Source organism: Eutrema salsugineum, unplaced genomic scaffold (genome assembly GCF_000478725.1).
Source record: "Eutrema salsugineum unplaced genomic scaffold, Eutsalg1_0 scaffold_8, whole genome shotgun sequence".
Classification (NCBI taxonomy): domain Eukaryota; kingdom Viridiplantae; phylum Streptophyta; class Magnoliopsida; order Brassicales; family Brassicaceae; genus Eutrema; species Eutrema salsugineum.
Window position 1 is genome coordinate 318,216 of NW_006256414.1, and position 18,026 is coordinate 336,241.

General features: G+C 35.5%; 4 protein-coding genes across 5 annotated transcripts; all 4 read right to left on the reverse strand.

Moving 5' to 3' along the window:
- Positions 1-4,170: 4,170 nt before the first annotated feature.
- LOC18009631 (COP1-interactive protein 1) lies at positions 4,171-7,581 on the reverse strand. Its single transcript, XM_024159960.1, has 3 exons — positions 7,452-7,581; positions 6,083-6,259; positions 4,171-5,996 (listed from the first exon to the last, which is right to left on the reverse strand). Exons 2-3 carry the CDS (start codon positions 6,174-6,176, stop codon positions 4,402-4,404), a joined length of 1,689 nt encoding a protein of 562 aa, XP_024015728.1. The 5' UTR covers positions 6,177-6,259; positions 7,452-7,581; the 3' UTR covers positions 4,171-4,401.
- A 1,044-nt stretch (positions 7,582-8,625) lies between these two features.
- On the reverse strand, positions 8,626-11,061 carry LOC18009630 (COP1-interactive protein 1). Its single transcript, XM_024148981.1, has 3 exons — positions 10,966-11,061; positions 10,425-10,541; positions 8,626-10,331 (listed from the first exon to the last, which is right to left on the reverse strand). The coding sequence occupies exons 2-3, from the start codon at positions 10,441-10,443 to the stop codon at positions 8,626-8,628; spliced, it is 1,725 nt and encodes a 574-aa protein (XP_024004749.1). The 5' UTR covers positions 10,444-10,541; positions 10,966-11,061.
- Positions 11,062-11,403: 342 nt separating this feature from the next.
- Positions 11,404-13,821, reverse strand: LOC18009702 (putative pentatricopeptide repeat-containing protein At1g64310). Its single transcript, XM_024159503.1, has 2 exons — positions 11,793-13,821; positions 11,404-11,694 (listed from the first exon to the last, which is right to left on the reverse strand). Exon 1 carries the CDS (start codon positions 13,725-13,727, stop codon positions 12,069-12,071), a length of 1,659 nt encoding a protein of 552 aa, XP_024015271.1. The 5' UTR covers positions 13,728-13,821; the 3' UTR covers positions 11,404-11,694; positions 11,793-12,068.
- Positions 13,822-13,902: 81 nt separating this feature from the next.
- LOC18009544 (mitogen-activated protein kinase kinase kinase 10) lies at positions 13,903-16,291 on the reverse strand. Of its 2 annotated transcripts, none has more exons than XM_006391584.2 (2): positions 14,338-16,291; positions 13,903-14,252 (listed from the first exon to the last, which is right to left on the reverse strand). In XM_006391584.2, the coding sequence occupies exons 1-2, from the start codon at positions 16,289-16,291 to the stop codon at positions 14,062-14,064; spliced, it is 2,145 nt and encodes a 714-aa protein (XP_006391646.1). In that variant the 3' UTR covers positions 13,903-14,061. The 2 variants fall into 2 exon arrangements, with proteins under 2 accessions (XP_006391646.1, XP_024015262.1); XM_024159494.1 differs by having other exon boundaries at positions 14,323-16,291.
- Between the last annotated feature and the right edge of the window lie 1,735 nt (positions 16,292-18,026).

An 18,026-nucleotide genomic window follows, 5' to 3' on the forward strand; every position in this document is an offset into this window, starting at 1 on the left:
CCACCCAAGACCCTAGAATATGATATCTATTTATTCAGCCTCGTGGTCCTCACTCGTCCCTTAGTTTAAGCGACGTGTCTGTTAAGAGACTTAATTAATCAATTAGTCTTAATCATGTAACCAATTACGTATATTATCTCTCTCTCTCTCTATATATATATATATTTCATGTAGAAGTGCGTTTTATATTAATTTAAGGTAGACCATGCAAAACAACTACACAAATCATTCCTTATATAAAAAATGAATGTGAAACATTAAAAGGAACTCGCTGGCCACGTTTAATTAGATATTTTTATATCTAGTAATGCATATATATACTTTTTTTTTGTCATCAGTAATGTATCCACATGCAAGTTGCAACGTGTTTTTTTTTGCTAGTTTGTAAGAATATTGTTTTTGACTGAAAATATTCATATATTTAAATTGCTATTTATAACAAAATATTATTAGTGAATATTCATGATTAAGTTTCGATTAGTATACTATGACAACAAGTAATGTGTTGACGTTGTAATAAACTTACATGTAAAATGGATGCCGGAAAACGAAACAATCACAGTTAATTGTTGTTGTTTTTTGAAGCATGGATGTTTTAAATTAGAACTCAAACAGAGTTTATGGAATACAATTGCAGTGCCTGCTTAGCCAAATGATCTGCCACAACATTTTGCCTCTCTAACTCTAGGCATAAATTTAAGAGACACATATATAATCGAAGAGATAAATCATAAAAGGTTAGAAGAGATATCAGAGATGACTCCAAAGAGCTCGGAAGAGCTACAGCCCACGGTGATCGCTCGAATAGCCTTCAGGGAATCCAATTGAAAGACAATTCTCTTGATCACATGTACGAAAGCGTGGTTGGTAGTGATAACTCTCTGTTGCTAAACCTGAAAAAGCCTGAGACTTATATATATATATATATATATATATAGTGGTGGACCCAGGATTTTTTTTAACCTGGGTCAATTTATCAAATAAAAAAAAGAAATATCAAAACAGTCATATACTGGGGGATTTGATCTCGGGTTATGGGGGTTCAGTCTGCTGCATTTACCAACAATGCCACTGAGTTTTCCTCAAATTTCTTTTACAATACTAGTTTTATAAAGAAATATGGGATGTCACATGACCTCCTTTTTTGTACGTGAGTCCGCCACTATATATATATATATATATATATATATATCCACGCATTCATCCGTGTTGCACGTTATAGCCGTCTTCAAAGGCCCAACTTCTCTTTTGTTATTCATCCATTCCTTTGCATCAACAACAGCTTTAAGCAATCATAGTTAATATATTAGATTAGTTTCTTTATAAATACGGTTAGTGCTAGATGAACGAAACATACCAAAAAAATCAATATAACAGAGTAAAATAAAGAATGGTAAAGTAAAATAATATATTGAAAATAAAAGAAAGTAAAATGGTATATAACTATTTTGTTAAAATGTTGAATGTTCAATACAATGATTTTGGAATATCTTGTCAATAATTGATAAAAGAGTATTATGAGTAGATACCAAATAATATTATGGAAATTAACTCCTCTGATCTAGCACTATTCAAATGCATCTGTTCATTGAACCTTTCCCATTAAACCCCTATTGTTATTATCTTTTCATCTATCTTCTCTCTTATGGAGTGAGGCCAAAAGTAAGGAAATGTATCAGTGAACAGATTTGTCTCTCTCATATGCAACTGTTTGTGGTTTTCAAAACAAATAAGATTAAAAAACGAAAATGACAGATTAGAGAAAAATAAAATATTTATTTGTTGAGTGAAACTTCTTCTTAGGATAAATTGCTTCAAACCAATTTTCACATTGTTAACTTGGTTAATGACTCTTTTGTATCTTTCCGTCTAGCAATCAACGAAGAAGAATAGATATACGTGGGTCTATTCCTTAGGGTTTCCCTTTGAATTAGGTTTTGTTTTTGGGCATATTCACCAATGGATTAGTAGCATTTTGTACTCTTTAGCTAAATCAAGACATATAATATGTATGTTATGGAGTAAAGTTTATGTTGCGAATATAGTTAACGATTTTAGATTAGTTAACAAAAATTAGAGTTTTATTGTTAACGATGCAAGGTAAAGTTTTATTTGTTCATCTTTTAACACCTTCTGATAACTATGTTGACATAAACGAGTTATCCACCATTTTTGAAGTTAGGGTTTACGTTGAAGTAATTGGTTAGTGGTATTGGGATAGAGTAAGGGTTTATAATGATGTTAGGGTTCAACAATCATACATTAGGTTTTCGATTTCAATAGTAATGGTTTTAAGGTTTATTGTTTAGGGTTTATTGTTTAGGGTTTAGGGTTTACTGTTTAGGTTTACTTTTTATATGTATAGCTTGTACAATAATCTATTATTTTACTCTTACGGATAACTTCGTTAACAATGTACGTCATCATAAACCCTAACCCTATCTCCATACTACTCTTTAGCTAAATTAAAACATATGATAGTATGTTATCGAGTAAAAGTTTATGTCACGAATATAGTTAACGATTTCAGATTAGTTAACAAAAATTAGAGTTTTATTGTTAACGATGCAAGGTAAAGTTTTATTTGTTCATCTTTTAACACCTTCTGATAACTATGTTAACATAGACGAGTTATCCACCATTTTTTAAGTTAGGATTTACCGTTGAAGTTATTGGTTAGTGATATGGAGATATGGTTAGGGTTTATGATGATGTTAGGGTTCAGCAATCATACATTATAATTAGGTTTTAGATTTCAATGGTAATGGTTTAAAGGTTTATTGTTTAGAGTTACTTTTTATATGTATATCTTTTATGGTAATCTATTATTTTACTCTTACGGATAACTTCGTTAACGATGTACTTGTTAACGACCCTTGTTTTAAGTTCAGGTTTACCGTCAAAGAGTAAGGTTAATTGTTTGGGGTAGGTTTATACTGATTATGTTAGGGTTCACCATTCATAGATTAGGGTTTAGATTTTTGTGATAATGGTGTAGTGTTTAGGGATTATGTCTAAATGTTAACCATATATTTAGATAAGTTTGTCAATGATAACTTAGTTAACCGTTTCAAGCAATGTACATACCTTTAATAATGTTTTTCTCTGTTTTGCACCACACATTAATCTGATTCATCAAATCTTTTTGCACAAGGCTATCTGACCCTCATTGACGAACATTAAATGCTGCTGTCGGCTTATTCTTTTTTTTGCAGGGACAAGTTGTAATGAGATCAAAGGAAAATATGGATAATATAGGAAATAATTGCTGATGTGGCGAAAGAAACTTAATTTCGAATTTTCTTTTAGTATATAGTATAGTAACTAGTCAACTTTTGGTATGAACTAAAATGACCCTTGATAAAACTGATTCAGGGAATTAACATCCTTTTTGTTCGAAAATAAAATAATTTGCTTATAAGTAGAAGTTGACAATTGTCCCCCTAAATATAGGTGCATTCAGCTCGAAGAAGGTTTTCTAAATAATTTGTGCTATTTTGTTCCATTATTTTCGACGGTCTCAATAATATTTTTATTAATTGTCATCAATACTTGGAAAGTAGGCTCTCAGCATGCAATATAGCAGCAGCCATGTTTAAAAGATTTATCAAAGTCACACAAGTTGATAGAAAATCCCAATTCGCCTAGTTTAGTAGTGAGACTTAATTGTTAACATTTTGAGGGAAGCAAACACTTTGGTGTTGTGTGTGCGTTTTTTTATACTTTTTTTTTACATTTTCTGTATTCATTCGGCAACCATTCATTAAAATTCAACCATTTCAATGTTCATGTCGTCTCCCTTCAAAATTGTGAAATTTACAATTTCCTACTTTTATTTCCGCGATCACCATGAACGCTTGTAAAATATTTATTTGCTTTTTTTTTCAGTGTGTGTTTCTTTCCGAAACCGAATAAATTTGAACCTCCGTAATTTCATTTTCTTCCTTCTTCTGTTTCTTTTTCTCGACCAGTCTAGTCTCATGTACTTTAACTTCAGTATTTTTTTCACAGTTTATGCATAAGTTACCCGCGACCACTATCGACGAGAAAAAAAATTCTTAAAAATATCTTTAATCGGAATGTTTTCCCTGATATTTGGTATTGAGTTAAAGTTGGTAGAAGTTTTCACAAAGAATTTTTTAGAAATGAACCAAAAAACATAAGCAAATATTTTACAAAGAGAAATCCACCTTAAATCAACATCAATATCAATGGGTCTATACAAACCTCACCATCCATCCAGATTCAGCTTTATGATCTTACAAACAACTACAAAACAATCATCACACCGCAACAAAAACATATTCGACTTAAAAGTCACAAAACAAATACTTATCAGAAAAGAAAAAAATAAATAAATAAACAGAGCTAAGCTCTAACTTACAGTTGAGAGGCATAACTTTAAGCTCGCTGTGACCGTCCATGTCCTCTTGCCACAACCATTTTGGACAAAACCTCTTCAAGATACTTACAATGGTCTCTATGGTGTTCGATCCATACACATAACTGTCTTATCGCTTCTCTCTTCTCTTCTCCTAATCCCAACAATGTCTCTTTCAACTTCTCCTTCTCTCTCTCCTCTTCCCTTACTTTACCTTCAAGCTTCTTCTCCATCTCTTCTTTATCCTTCTCCATCTCTTCCTTCTCCTTCTTCATCTCTTTCACAAACTTAGTCGCTTTCAAAAGCATCTTCGTCGCTTCAACCACGGTTTCCTCATAGCTTCCGTGCTTCTCTTCGACTTTTTCAGACAGAGTTTGGAACCGATTCAGAATTGTCGAATTCACTCTCTCTGAGATCTCTTTGATCAAACCTCTATATGTTTCGTGGGTCACCGCCATTTTCTCTAAATGCTTAGCTTCTATGCTCTTCAGCTCTTCTTCTTTCTCCCTCAACACTTGTTCGGTTATTCTCAGTTTCTGGTTTGACAAACGCAGTTTAACCTCAATGTTATTCATTTTCTCCATCAAACTCTCCATCTCTTCTCCTTTCATCTCTACCTGGTTACGTAGGCTCTCCACTGTTTCTTCGAGATCTACAATCTCAGTTTCCTTCGACGTCACATCTTTACCCGTCTCTTGCATTTTCCTCTCTGTCTCCTCCAGTTTCGACAGGTACTCTTCCAACATCTCCCTGGCTTGTTTGTAATCATCAGTCAGCTTCTTGATCGTTGCTTCTCGTTCTTCAAACAAACCGTTGATCTGTTTGTGTTCTTGGCTCAGCGTATTGTATGCAGCTTCTTGCTCTAACAATTCTTTCTGCACATCGTTTAACTGATTCAACAACGATGCCTTCTCTTGCCTCTCTCTCTCGATTTCTGCTTCGGTTTCGTTCTTTTGTGCCTTTAGACTGTTATTTTCTTCCAGCGTGTTCTCGTGTTCTTTGGCCTTACTCGCCATCTCATTCACATACTCAGAAAATTCTTGAGACTTCTTCTCAAGCTCTGCTTCCAATCCATCTCTCTCTCTCTTCACATCTTCTAGCTTCTGATTCACATTAGATTCCTTCTCGCCAGAAGCTTCCAGTTTCTGATTTAGCTCTTTGTTCTCAGTCGCTAACTTCTCATTTTCAAGCCTCAGATTACCAAAGATCTCTTCTGTTTCCTTTAGCCTCTTCAAAGTTTCTTGGTGCTCTGATTCTACGGCTTCTTTTTCTTCAACGGTTGTTGCTAACTTCCCTTTCAGATGAGCAATCTCAAGATTTGCAGCTTCGATCTGTTTCTTTACCGAGTCCGTTTCATTCTCATCCCGCCCGTTTCTCTTGCTCTTCTTATCTGAATCAGAGTCTGAGCTCGAGGAAGAAGAGCTCTCGTTCTCTCCTTTCCCGTGAACTTTTTTCCTGATCTCTCCCGTTAGATCATCGTATTGGTGATACAGCGACTCATACTCTTTGTAGAATTCCTTGACTAACTCCGCAACCACTACTCTTTTAGATTCATCTTCCTCAATTTCCCCACTCTCAACAATTCCCAAGATTTTCTTCACTTTTTCATCTATGTCTGCATTGTTGATCAAAAATAATTTTCTTCTAAACAAGTCCAAAACCAAAAGACCAGATCCAGGATGAAGCGTAGAGAAAAATTACCAGTTTTTGTTCCTTTGAGCAATTCAGCATTGTCAGGATGAAGATGAGGCTCAAAGAAAGATTTCAAGGAGTCTCTAATACTATGCTTTCTCATTTTCTTCTTCAGTGTCTCAAATCAATCAAATGAACTTAAGAAAAGGTCTGAGATTTGGAACTGAAATGTCATCTCCGAGACATCTGGAACTCCATCAAGCACAATTTTACAAAGAAGACATGTGAGAAGAAACTCTTAACTTGTTCAAAACAAATGGTAATGTTTAATATAATATTAAAAGAGACCATCAGTTTCATGTTCAAGAAAATATCAAACTGAAAAATTAGTAAACTAATATTAATGCGGTGTAATTGTCAACTAGATGGTAACAGAAATGCAATAAAGAAGTAGTAGATGGTTCAATTGGAGCCTGACATGACCAACAAACACATAGAAAATGGAATATTTAAAACTGACAAGTAATAATCTATACCATAGAAGTGTGATTCGTTTAAAGACAGATGGATACATCCTCTCTGGTGATACAAATGCAAAATCATGTTTGAAGTAGAAACTAAAAAGGCAATTACTTATCTTCAAAAATACAAATAGATACTACAAAGCCACCACCAATGATACAATTTCAGATTTACTATATCGCATTAGAATAGAGAGATATATTTTTTTACTATTACAAACATAGATATCCAAAATTGCTAATCAATTGTAGCAATGAGTCTAATTTTAGATAAACATATCCAAAGTTGGCACTCTTTCTTGAACAATTTAGCTTAATAAAATCTGATAAATTGTTCACTAATTGAAGTACTAATACTCAATTAAGAAAATGATTAGGTCCTAGACTCGGGAGTTAAGAAATTGAACAAGTAATGGCTGGAGAAAGTGGAGCCACCAGAGCAACTTTTAGAGAATGGGAACCAGAAAAGCACACAGAATGATTAAAAGAAAAGAGACAGCTACCCATATGAGTTGTTTCTATCAAACAATAATAGAGGTAGAGAAATCTTTTTAGCCCCCCCAGAAAAATCGTAATTACGCTACCAACTACCAAGTAAACAAAAATTAGCATTTCTGAAACGAAGATTCGAGTACATGATAGAAGTAGAAACCAAGTGAGAATTAATTGGATAAAAACAAACAGTTGCGAAATCTTCATTTCTCAATAAGCCAAAAACACCGAAACCTCATAGTAACCTGATATAGCAAACAGTATATATAAACTAAACGATTCACTAAAGATTACAAAACAAACAAAAAAAAGGTCATCGATCCTAAGTTGTGTTCATAATCAGAAACTATAGAGCGAGTTGTGATGACGAAGGCGTGAGCTATACCGAATTACCGATCTAATCACTAAAAGATCGGAGATTTTACCTGGGAATCCAAAAAAAAAAAGAGGTAGATTCGGCGAGAATTCAGAAGAAATGAAGAAAATTTGTGTCTTAATTCAAAGCAACGAAAGAATGAATAGAGAGAGAGAGGAGAAAAGTGGTTCGGTTTGGACTTTGGACTTATGTCAGAAAACGGACACTACTGGGTCTGTTGTTATGAGAGAGTTAAATTCTCACAAACACCCCTCCACTTAAGACTTTATTACGTTTTTTGCCATTGGTGAGTGATGACTCTCCTAATTCCTCCTCTCTCCAGCTGAGCGTCTCCGCTTCACAGCTGGCATTTTCCAGATTTGTTCCTCAAAATTATTTAAAATTTCTTATTTTTACCCTTGCAAGAAATAAACATACAGTAAAAACTCTATAGATTAATAATATTAAAATTTTATTAATTTACTAATTTATAGAGTTATTAATTTATAAATTTTAAAGAATTTTTATTTTTATTAATTCTTAAAAAATTATATAATTTTTAATTTCAAAAAATTAAAATAAGTTTCAAAAAAATATAATTTAAATAAATAAATAAATTACTATATTCGTATTTTAGTAGATTATCTTATGTATATATTTAAATAAAATTTTGTTTATAATAATTATTAATTTATGATATTAATGGAACCATATATTTACATAAAAATTTTGTTAAAGTTATTATCTTATTGAATTGTGTTATATTTTAAACTGGTCTAATTCAAGACTATAAAAATTATTAAGTTATAGTGTTTATTGATTTATCGAATATTAAAGTTTCTACTGTATTTTAGTTTTACATGATAGGGAAAAAATAAATAAACAAGTATCTAAAGAATGTTAAATATTTCGACCATTATTGTTTAAAATTCTGTTTCCAAAACATTATTTGCATGTTTCAAAAAAGTTGCAACCGGTGTTCCTGCATTTCCTAGTCACTGTTTAAAAAAAATGGATGACAAAATTGGTTCTTCTGCATGTTTTATTATGGGTGGTCAAACAAGTATCCACAAAAAATTGTTAATGTTACTTTTGTCTACACAAAAGTTCTCAACCAATTTTTAATCAGTATGTGGTTTTTTAAAAAAACATACAACATATAATATAATTTTACAGAAAATATTATTTTTTTGGAGAAAGAAAACAAAGTGGGATCAAAAGAGTTAGTTTTTATATATAACACATTAGGTTTCTTGATATAACTTTACGATTGATTTCTTGAGTTCATCGTATCGATCTCGATGGTAATCCACAAGAACACAGAGTTGTCTTATGGCTTCTCTCTTCTCTTCCCCTAAGCTCAACAATTCAACTTCTCGTCCCTTGGCATTGATCTCAAGCTCTTTGATTCTCACTTCAAATTTGCTCAAAACCTTTGCTAAACTCAGCTTCTCTGTTCCTTCTTCCGCAAGCTTCTTCTCTAGCTTTGATAGCTTCTCTTTCAACAAAGATTCTTGAGCCTCTCTGCATTCTACCTTTGCGGCTACAGTTTCTAGCTCGTTCTTCTTCTCACTTACCCAAATCTTTGCTGAATCAATCTCTTTTGCTAATCTTGCAACTCTGTTCGTGTGCTCCTCTGCTTCTTCTAGCTTCTTCATCGATCTCGCGTACCCGTTTTCCCAAACGTCTTTGATTTTCTTGAAATGGGTTTCGAAAAAGATCAAACTTTCTCTATTTTCTCTGTTTTCTTGAGCTACCTCTCGTGTTTTGATATACTCCTTCTTGCTCTCTAAGTGTATCTGTTCAGCTACGTGGATCCTCCTGTACAGTATCCTAATGTGATCTTCTATCTTCATCCGGAAATCTTCGGCTAATTCCTCCATTTTCTTCTCTAGGGTATTTGGATTCAGTTTCGAATCCCGGCCCGAACCAGAAGACCAACGTTTCGATTGCTTGAGATCCTCAGAGAACTTGTCAATGGTATCTTTTTGTTCTTTGAGAAGTTTCTGCTGATCCTTGATTTTTGCTGATAACCTGCGAATGATATCATCTTGTTCCTTGACCACTTTCTTCTGATCATAAACTTGAATGTTCAGTTTCTTGCTTTCATCATCGAGTTCATTAGCATTCTTCGTCTCTATCTCCATATGCAATGAATCGAGCTCTGCGATTCTTGTATGCAGCTTCTGATTTTCTCCTCTAAGATGGTCAATCTCCTCATTCAATTTCTTCCTCTGTTCCTCTGTTCCTCTGTTTCTTCTTTCAGCTTCATCTTTCTGGTTCCGCAATGATTCAAGCTCATGTTTCATGCCAATTACCTGATCCATCAACCTCTCAACACGTTTCTTCTCCTCGGCTCTCTTAACTTCAAAGCTTGCAGACAATTCTGCGTTTCTTGCACGAAGGAAACCAATCTCTTGCTCCAAATTTCTCAACTGGCACTTCAAATCTTCGATCCTAGATGTTAAACCTAACTCACTGTTCCCAAACTTGTTCACAAGTGTTGATATCTCATCTCCTTTCTCTTTCAAAACCAATTCCAAACCAGAGATCTGTGATCTAAGCCCTTTGTTCTTCTCTCCTAATTGCTTACTTTCGCTAGCTTTCATCGCAATCTCTTCTTCTAAGTCTCTCTTTCGATCACACTCGGCTTTCGCGTCTCCTAGCTCTCGCTCTAGCTCCTTCACGCGCAAAGTCAGTTCTCGTTCTTTCTCTTCAGCCTCATTCCTCAATGCTTCAAGCTTGCTCTTAAGCACATCGATTTCGCATCCTTCTTCAACAACACTTGTAGGATCCAAATCTTGTTGAAAATCATCAATTGTAGAATAAAGAGTTTGACACTGCGCTTGTAGATCGGTGGCAATCGCTAGAAGGTCTCTTTTCGAATCCTTTGGAATCCTGTTTTTGTTTTGGATGAATTTTAGAAGTCTTGACACTTTCTTCTCCACTTCTGCAGAGATGACAAGAGAACTAACAAAACTTTACATAAACAATTGAAAATAATAGTTTCCAATATTGAGCATCAATTCAAACAAAACCCTACCTGTCTTTGCTCGCTCCATTTCCAAGAAATGTGAATCCAATTCTCACGATGTTTGTTCTTGCCTCTGCAAATAGAGCTTACCGATCGGAACGAAAACCAGCACGATCAAGAATCATCCTGGAAAACCACAAACAAAGGAGTCAGCAATTTTTGTTTTACCTTGTGCATTGATAGGAGCAATAACTTGTTCATCAAGTTTTGTCTTGTATGATCAATATATAAATACCACACAGATTGGAATATAGAGTTTTTAATTACTTATCAACAAGAGATGCATTATTCAAGATGAATCACATACATTCAATAATTAGGCCAGAATCAGAGAATAAATTGGTTCTTCAAATGATTTCACGTTTTCGTAAATCTAATTAGGGATCGATCGAATCAAACACCTACGTATACCAACACTTCATTTATGTTGTTTTTTTCCAAAACTAGATCAAAATTTTCAGCAAATTGAAAACCTCTAAAACTTTGTCATTTTTTTCTAACTAGAAATAAGAATTAACAGGTAGTGGAAAAAAAGAAGAAAAAGAATTACCAGGTAAATGTGAAAATTGAATAGTCCTTTCTCCGCAGTCCTGGGAAAACTGAATCCAGAATTTGATCTAATTTTGTTTTTTGAATAAAAAAGAGAAAAATTTAGCAGAAAGAGAGAAATATTAGAGGTTGTGATAAGAAGAAAAAAAGGAAAAAAACATAAATTGAATGGTTTATTTTTGACTCCCTATTTACCTACGACCATAACCACCTCTCTCTCGTTGGGTTAGTATCTCATTCATGTATTTTTGATAATGACACGGCTTAATGTTTTGGAACATTATGATAGAACCTACCAAACTCGAATTATAAGAAATGATCTCAGGTTGACTCGGTTAAATCCGATTAACTTTTTTATTACAGATACCATTGCCTAAGGGTATATTAATCAAAACCAAGAGGATCTTCATTTTGTGGACTGGAAGAAAATTGCATTCTGTGACAAGTTTAATGACAAGGAAGAAACCAAGTATAGTTTGTTTAAATCTACAACTGCTCTACTGCTACAAACTTACATTCCACTCTGTGCACTTCTTAATTACTACTATCTACAGTTGCTTTTATTCTTGTTTTGTTGAGGGAGGTACCATTGCCTAAGATCACAAGTGCACCTTTGAATTAATTTGAAGCAAGCAACCATACTTTGGTGAAAGGAAACTTATCATGAGGGATGTTTCAAAACACTCTATATCAATCAGCTTCGAGCTCCTCATACAAGGCATAATTACTACTGCACCATTGACCCAAACAGTAGTTAGCAGAATACCATATAATTGCATTTCACAGAATCTGATCAAATGTATATTCATATCCAAGCAAAGAGCTCACCACTGATAGATATATCTCAGGCAGTATCTTTAGCACTTTCCCTCTCATACACTTCTCTGATCAAATTCTTGTTCCCTAGACTCTTTTCAAAGGGTCTTTCTTAACCTCATTTTCGTACTGAAACCCTCTCTACCAACATTGGCGTTCTCCATCTCCTCTTTAGCTCCTTACTGTTTCTCAAACACCACAAAGAGCTTCTTTGCTCTTTCTTCATCTGTAACCTCTTCATCTATATCAAAATGGACCCAATCAAGCAATGATCCCTTTCCTCTGCAGTTAAACCCAGCTGATACCTGGCAATTTACCTCCAAAGCTCTCTGAAATTCTATCTCTAAGCCTTTCTACTTCATCCCATTTCCCATATCTTGCATACATATTAGAGAGCATAACGTTGTGAAAACTTCTTCTCTCTTCCTCATTCTCCAATATCTTCTCTGCTACAACTTCAGCCAAATGAGTGTTCTCATGAACTTCACAACATGACAATAATGCTCCCCAAATTCCTGAATCAACCGGTTTTCGAAATGACATTACAAACTCAAATGCTTCTTCCAGTTTTCCAGCCATTCCCATTAGCTTTACAATGTAAACATAATGCTCTGTTCGTGGCTCAACACCAAACTCACTCTTCATTCTCATGAAGATCTCCTGACCTTCGTTCAAAAGACCAGAATGGCAACAGGTACAAAGAAGAGAAGAGAAAGTGGCCTCGTCGGGGTTCAATCCCATCTCAAGCATCTCGCTGAAGTTTTCAAACGCAGAGGAAGCAAAACCGTGCAAGCCAAGACCCAAAATAACGGAGTTGAAAGAAACAGTGTTTTTCTCTGGAATCCTCTCGAAAAGACTCATCGCGGAATCCAAAAACCCACATTTTGAGTACATGTCTATAAGAGCAGAGCAGACCTTTATATCCGGTTCTAGTCCTAGTCGAATAACATAACCGTGCACTTCGTTTCCGTAGAGAGAATTCGATAACTCAGCACAAGACCCTAATACAACCGCAACAATAACACAATCTGGCTTCTTACCAATCATTATCAGCTCACTAAACAGATACAAAGCCTCCTTGTGGTTTCCACATTTTGAATAACCCGTTATCAACGAGGAACATGCAACTAAATCAGGCTCAGAGATGCTACCAAACACACTATAAGCAGAAGTCATGCACCTGCATCTCGAGTACATGCTCACTAGAGCACAGCCAACATGAGAATGAGAATCTAAATTCACTTTCAAACAAAACCCATGAACAGACCAAGCAACGAGTAATAAACTAGGATCAATAACTCCAGTAGTTAAGGCTACCATTGTATAACAATCAGGTCGATTTCCTTGATGTAACATTGAGTTAAACAAATTGATTCCATTCTCCCAAAATCCACACCGTGCATATCCAGAAACCATAGTATTCCACAGAGCAACATCTGGCTCTAGTATTGAAACAAACAACTTACTTGCTTCAACAATAAGGCCTGCTTCTGAATAAGCTTTAACAATCGCACTGCCGCAAATTTGATCAAATCCAAGACCAGATACGATTGCAGTTCCATGAACACACTTCAGTCTCTCGGTATCGAAACTCTCTGAAAACCCACGAGCTAAGCACGCAAAGGTGAAGTTATCCGGCTTCGTATCGGAACTCAGCATCTGAGAGAAAAGCGACAAGGAGGTACCAAGTTGATGAGCTTTAGCGTAAGCTCGAATGATAGAGTTCCAGAGGAAAACGCTTCTCTCAGGAAATACGTCGAACAGTTTGCGTGCAGAGAGAAGATCATCGTTTAACGCATAGTACCTTACAAGCTGCGTCGCGAAATAGGGATCACGCGCGAGATGGGTTTTGGTAACAAAGCTCTGCAGTTTCTGGGTACTCAATCTCTTTTGTGATTTCCTCGAGAACTCATTGATAATCAAACGTAATTGCGTCTGCGAGGACATTCCAAACGCAATCAATCGCAAGATCCAATCTTTAATCTTCCCCACAAGCAAATAATCGACCAAAACCTCAAACACACGACTGTTTCAATGAGCTATTTCGGCGAAGATGGTAAAGCTCTTGTTTTTTAAAAAATAGAGAAACTTGCAGAAGCTAGAAAATGAAGTAAGTAGAAAAAAGAGAAAAATTTACAGCCAAAAAATAAGAAGAAAAGGAACGCAAAGGAATTCAAGATGTTACACAAAAAAAGGAATATAATGAAGGAATTGAAACTAAAATCTCTAGCTCTTCTTGTTTTCGTTTGTTGTCTGCAAAAACAAGAAGTGTGTTCAAAAGCTATGTTAGCTCAGAGTCTGAAGCAGGACCAGAGAGATGTCTACGTCTTCCATGGCTCAACGGACTCATAGGGCTCAAAGGCAATCTAGTATCCTTCCTTGCTTTGCTGTTTCTTCCAAATGGACTTAGCGGCGATGACACTTTCGGTGCTGATCTTGGCTTTATAGGCGATGATCCTGGAGACCTTAAACCTGTAACAAATTCATGAAAGAATTATTCTTTTTGGTTGATTCATATAGAACTAAGTAGTTTGGTTTGTACAAAACGTATCTAAACCTGCGCTTGAATTCCTTCTGAGCTTTGCCATGTCGCCACTTTTCTTCAAAGCTGAGATCTTTTTCATGGGAGCTTCTGAGTAAACTGATCTTGTATCTGAGTATTCAGATATTGCATCTAAGCACAACGACTTTGTGTACATTGGCATTGTTGGTGGATCTTCAACCACTGAAACGCTCTCTGAAGCAGACTCACCTGTCTCTGAATTCTCTTCTTTGTTAATCTCCGGACTCATCTTCTCTTTCTCTGCAATCCTGTATGAGTAAAGCTGGAACGGTATCTGTGTCACGGACTCCGCGTGAGACCCTGACTCTAGTGAGAACTTTCTCAAGAATCTTGCTTCCAAGTCCCAACAATCAACAAGTGGATTTTGGATTTGAATGTGACCGTGATCCGGATTCACAACAAGGAACTTCTTGATGTAGCGGAGGATCCTGCAAATCGAAGAGAAAGTCGGACGCTGGCTCGGCTCTGTATGCCAACACCGTTTGATTAAACTAACAAGATATTTCGGCGAAGGGAATGGGAAGAGAGGTCTCTCTCCATTTCTAATGTTCTTAGCCATCTTATCTCCTTGAAGATGACTATCCTCAAACGGAACTTTGCCGGTTATGAGCTCAAAACACACCATAGCAAAGCTATAAACATCAGCTTTATGTGTAAACTTTGATCTCGGAGCTCTGCCTTTGAGATCTTGGTCCATCTCTGCTAGAACTTCAGGTGCATACCAAATCACAGGATCAGGAGTGGTTGGTCTTGAGGAAGCCCGAGTAAAAGACTGAGTTTTGACCGAGATCAAACCGAAACCTGAGATCTTGGCGTGGAAGTAACCTTCGGTGTGACTTCTCTCTTTCAAAAGAATGTTCATTGGATTCAAGTCTCCATGGAAGATCTCATTCGAATGAAGATATTCCATCCCTCGAGCGATTTGGAGCATTATATCGATCACAACGGGAACAGAGAAGAGATATCTTCTTCTTGGTCCACAATTCTCCTTCATGTAGCTTTTCAAGTCCTTGTGCATCAACTCCATAACCAGAGAAATCTCTTTCCTTTCTTCATCATAGAATCCACATAAGTACTGAAGTATATTCGAGTGACAAAGCGATAACAGAGAAGAGATCTCTTCAGCTAACGGCTCAAGATCACCGAAGAAATGTCTCAACACGAAACTATCCCCTAACCATTGAATCTCCTTGTACTGACCACCACCACCTAATCTCCTCCTCACTTGGTAATCTTTAGAACCAACAAGTATCGAACTCGGGAAGAGCTTACCGTTAAACTGTTCTAATCCGGTCAGCTTCTTCAACAGAAAATCAGCTAAACGCTTCTCTGTCTTGCCAATATCATCGCTCTTGGACTTTCTCTTCTCTTGCAATGCCTCCACTAGATTCCACCTATCTTCTCTCCATGAATGCTCAAACCGGCTGCAAATATCCTTTGGAACCAAATACTGTTTCCCAAACCTCCATTGAAACAGCTTCGGATCATTCCATTCTCTGTCATACTTTCTCGAAAACACAACTCTCCTCCTCTGCATCTCAGAAGGGTCGAGACCCGAAATCTCTCCGGCTGTCTCGATGGCTTCGATGACAGCCGGAAAGTAACAGAACAAGTTGTGTATGTGAAACTCAACACAATCTTTGTTCTGATGAAAGTTGATTACTTTGCCCCACCAATCTTTGTTGGACATACAGTTCCGGACATACCTTTCTCCTTCTTTGAACACTCTATAGAGCTCCCTTAGAGGCTGTTCAAGGGCTCTCCATTTGGTATGCTTCTCTTCAAGCTTCAAGTTTTGTCTGATCTCTTCGGCTACGGTGTTGAAACCCAAACTGAAGATATCCAACAGTAAACAGCATTGTCTTTGGTTGATCAAGATGTCGTCTTGTAATACCATAAGCGCGTTTAAGCTTCCTAGAACCTCCCCGATTTGCCTGAATTGCTCCATCACAGTCTTGTAATTAAAGCAGTCAAATTTCTCCAAACCAACAAGATCGAAGTAACTTTGATCTGGAAAAAAAAACACAAAAAAAGGAAAATCAAGATGAGAAAACTATCAAAAGCAGAGGAAACTACAAAAAAACAGAGGAAAATTCAACCGTTAATCATTTTACAGAGCATATAATATATGGAGGGAGGAAAAAAAAAACAGAATCAAAAGATAAAAACCTGAAATGAAGATCCTTTTTGTTCAAGGATCGGTGAATTCTCTTGGGATGAATCAAATCATCTCTTTGATTAATCGAATTGATCCAAAACATCAACAATCTCCAAGCTGATCACCAAACATCTCCAAAATTAGGGTTCAAAGGAGAAAATAAAGAAAAATCAACCGCTAAAAAATCGCTAAAGATCTGACCTTTGAATCAGAAGAAGCTTCAAAAGAGAGAGAAAGAAGTTATATTCCTTCTTCTCTTTCGGGTTGCATTGCTGCTTCTAAAAAATGTTTCCTCAAAGGTTTTCTTCGCTGTCTCTCTGTAACGGTTTTGCAGGCAAAGCAGAGAAGAAAAAAAAGTTGCCAGGAAATTTTTTTATTAATTGCAAAAGTGTAACGTTTTCGTCAGGTTCGATTTGGTTTTGTGTTGGGCCGTTGTCCGCACTCTCTGGGAGCCATTTATGAAGTGTTCCCGCGACTTTCGTCGTTATTATTTTTATTAAATAAATTATGTAATTAATTAGAGAGTTTTGAAGCAGAAAAAAAAATAGAAAAATAACAATTAACCAGTGAAAGCTAGGGTTTGGGTTTAGGTTTTCGAGACATTGAAGAAAGTATCAATTTGGTTCTACAAGTTTGGAGAATTTTACAGTCACCAAATCAAGAGAAAATTGGTCCAAAATATGATAGTTTTTTTGTGAAAAATGCTCTCTAATGCAATGGTAATCGGAACCATTAATTCTCAGTCGTAGAAGTATTATTATTGATCCTCAATGTATTACCACGAATCCATAAAAACCATCTCTTCTTTAAATGTAGTTATGCACAAGCAATTTGGCGTGTACACAAGTTTTAAATGTGGATCTCATGGATCCTATCCAAGCAGTACCTTTGAAATCAAATTCAAAGTAATTCAGGAATGTTACAATAACCAGAATCTTTCCTCATTGATGAGACATTAATTTGCCTTTATGGATTCTCCTACTACAGATATCAAAAACAAAGCAACAATTCACATCATGGTCGGCTAATTAAAAGCTAAATAGAAGCAAAAGGAACAAATTAATCATTAAAAATTGAGATAACAAATTAATCATTGAGATATACAAATTAAAAAGAACAAAAAGAAAAAATTAGTCAAGTTAGTTTTTTTTGGGCAACCTTAATCAAGTTAGCTAAATGTTAAAAAATTGAGATAACAATTTAATTATTAAAAATACCGATATTGATTAACCTAATAGAAATTGATACAAGATACAATACATATATGAGTAAACCCATCTAAAAGTCAAGATAGAAACTTTGGGCTCAAGCTACTCGATAATTAATGATTTTAATCGATGATGAAATATTTTAAAAGTTCAGCTATCTATTTGTTAATTTGGAACTAGCGAATAAAAAGGCAAGATCGGTACTTATCCATAAAAAAAAAGATATATGAACAATATATATACACGATACCGATAATACTTTTTCTTTTTTTCCCATCGTCCTGATCATTCTTATCACCGCTTTTCTCCGACAGGGT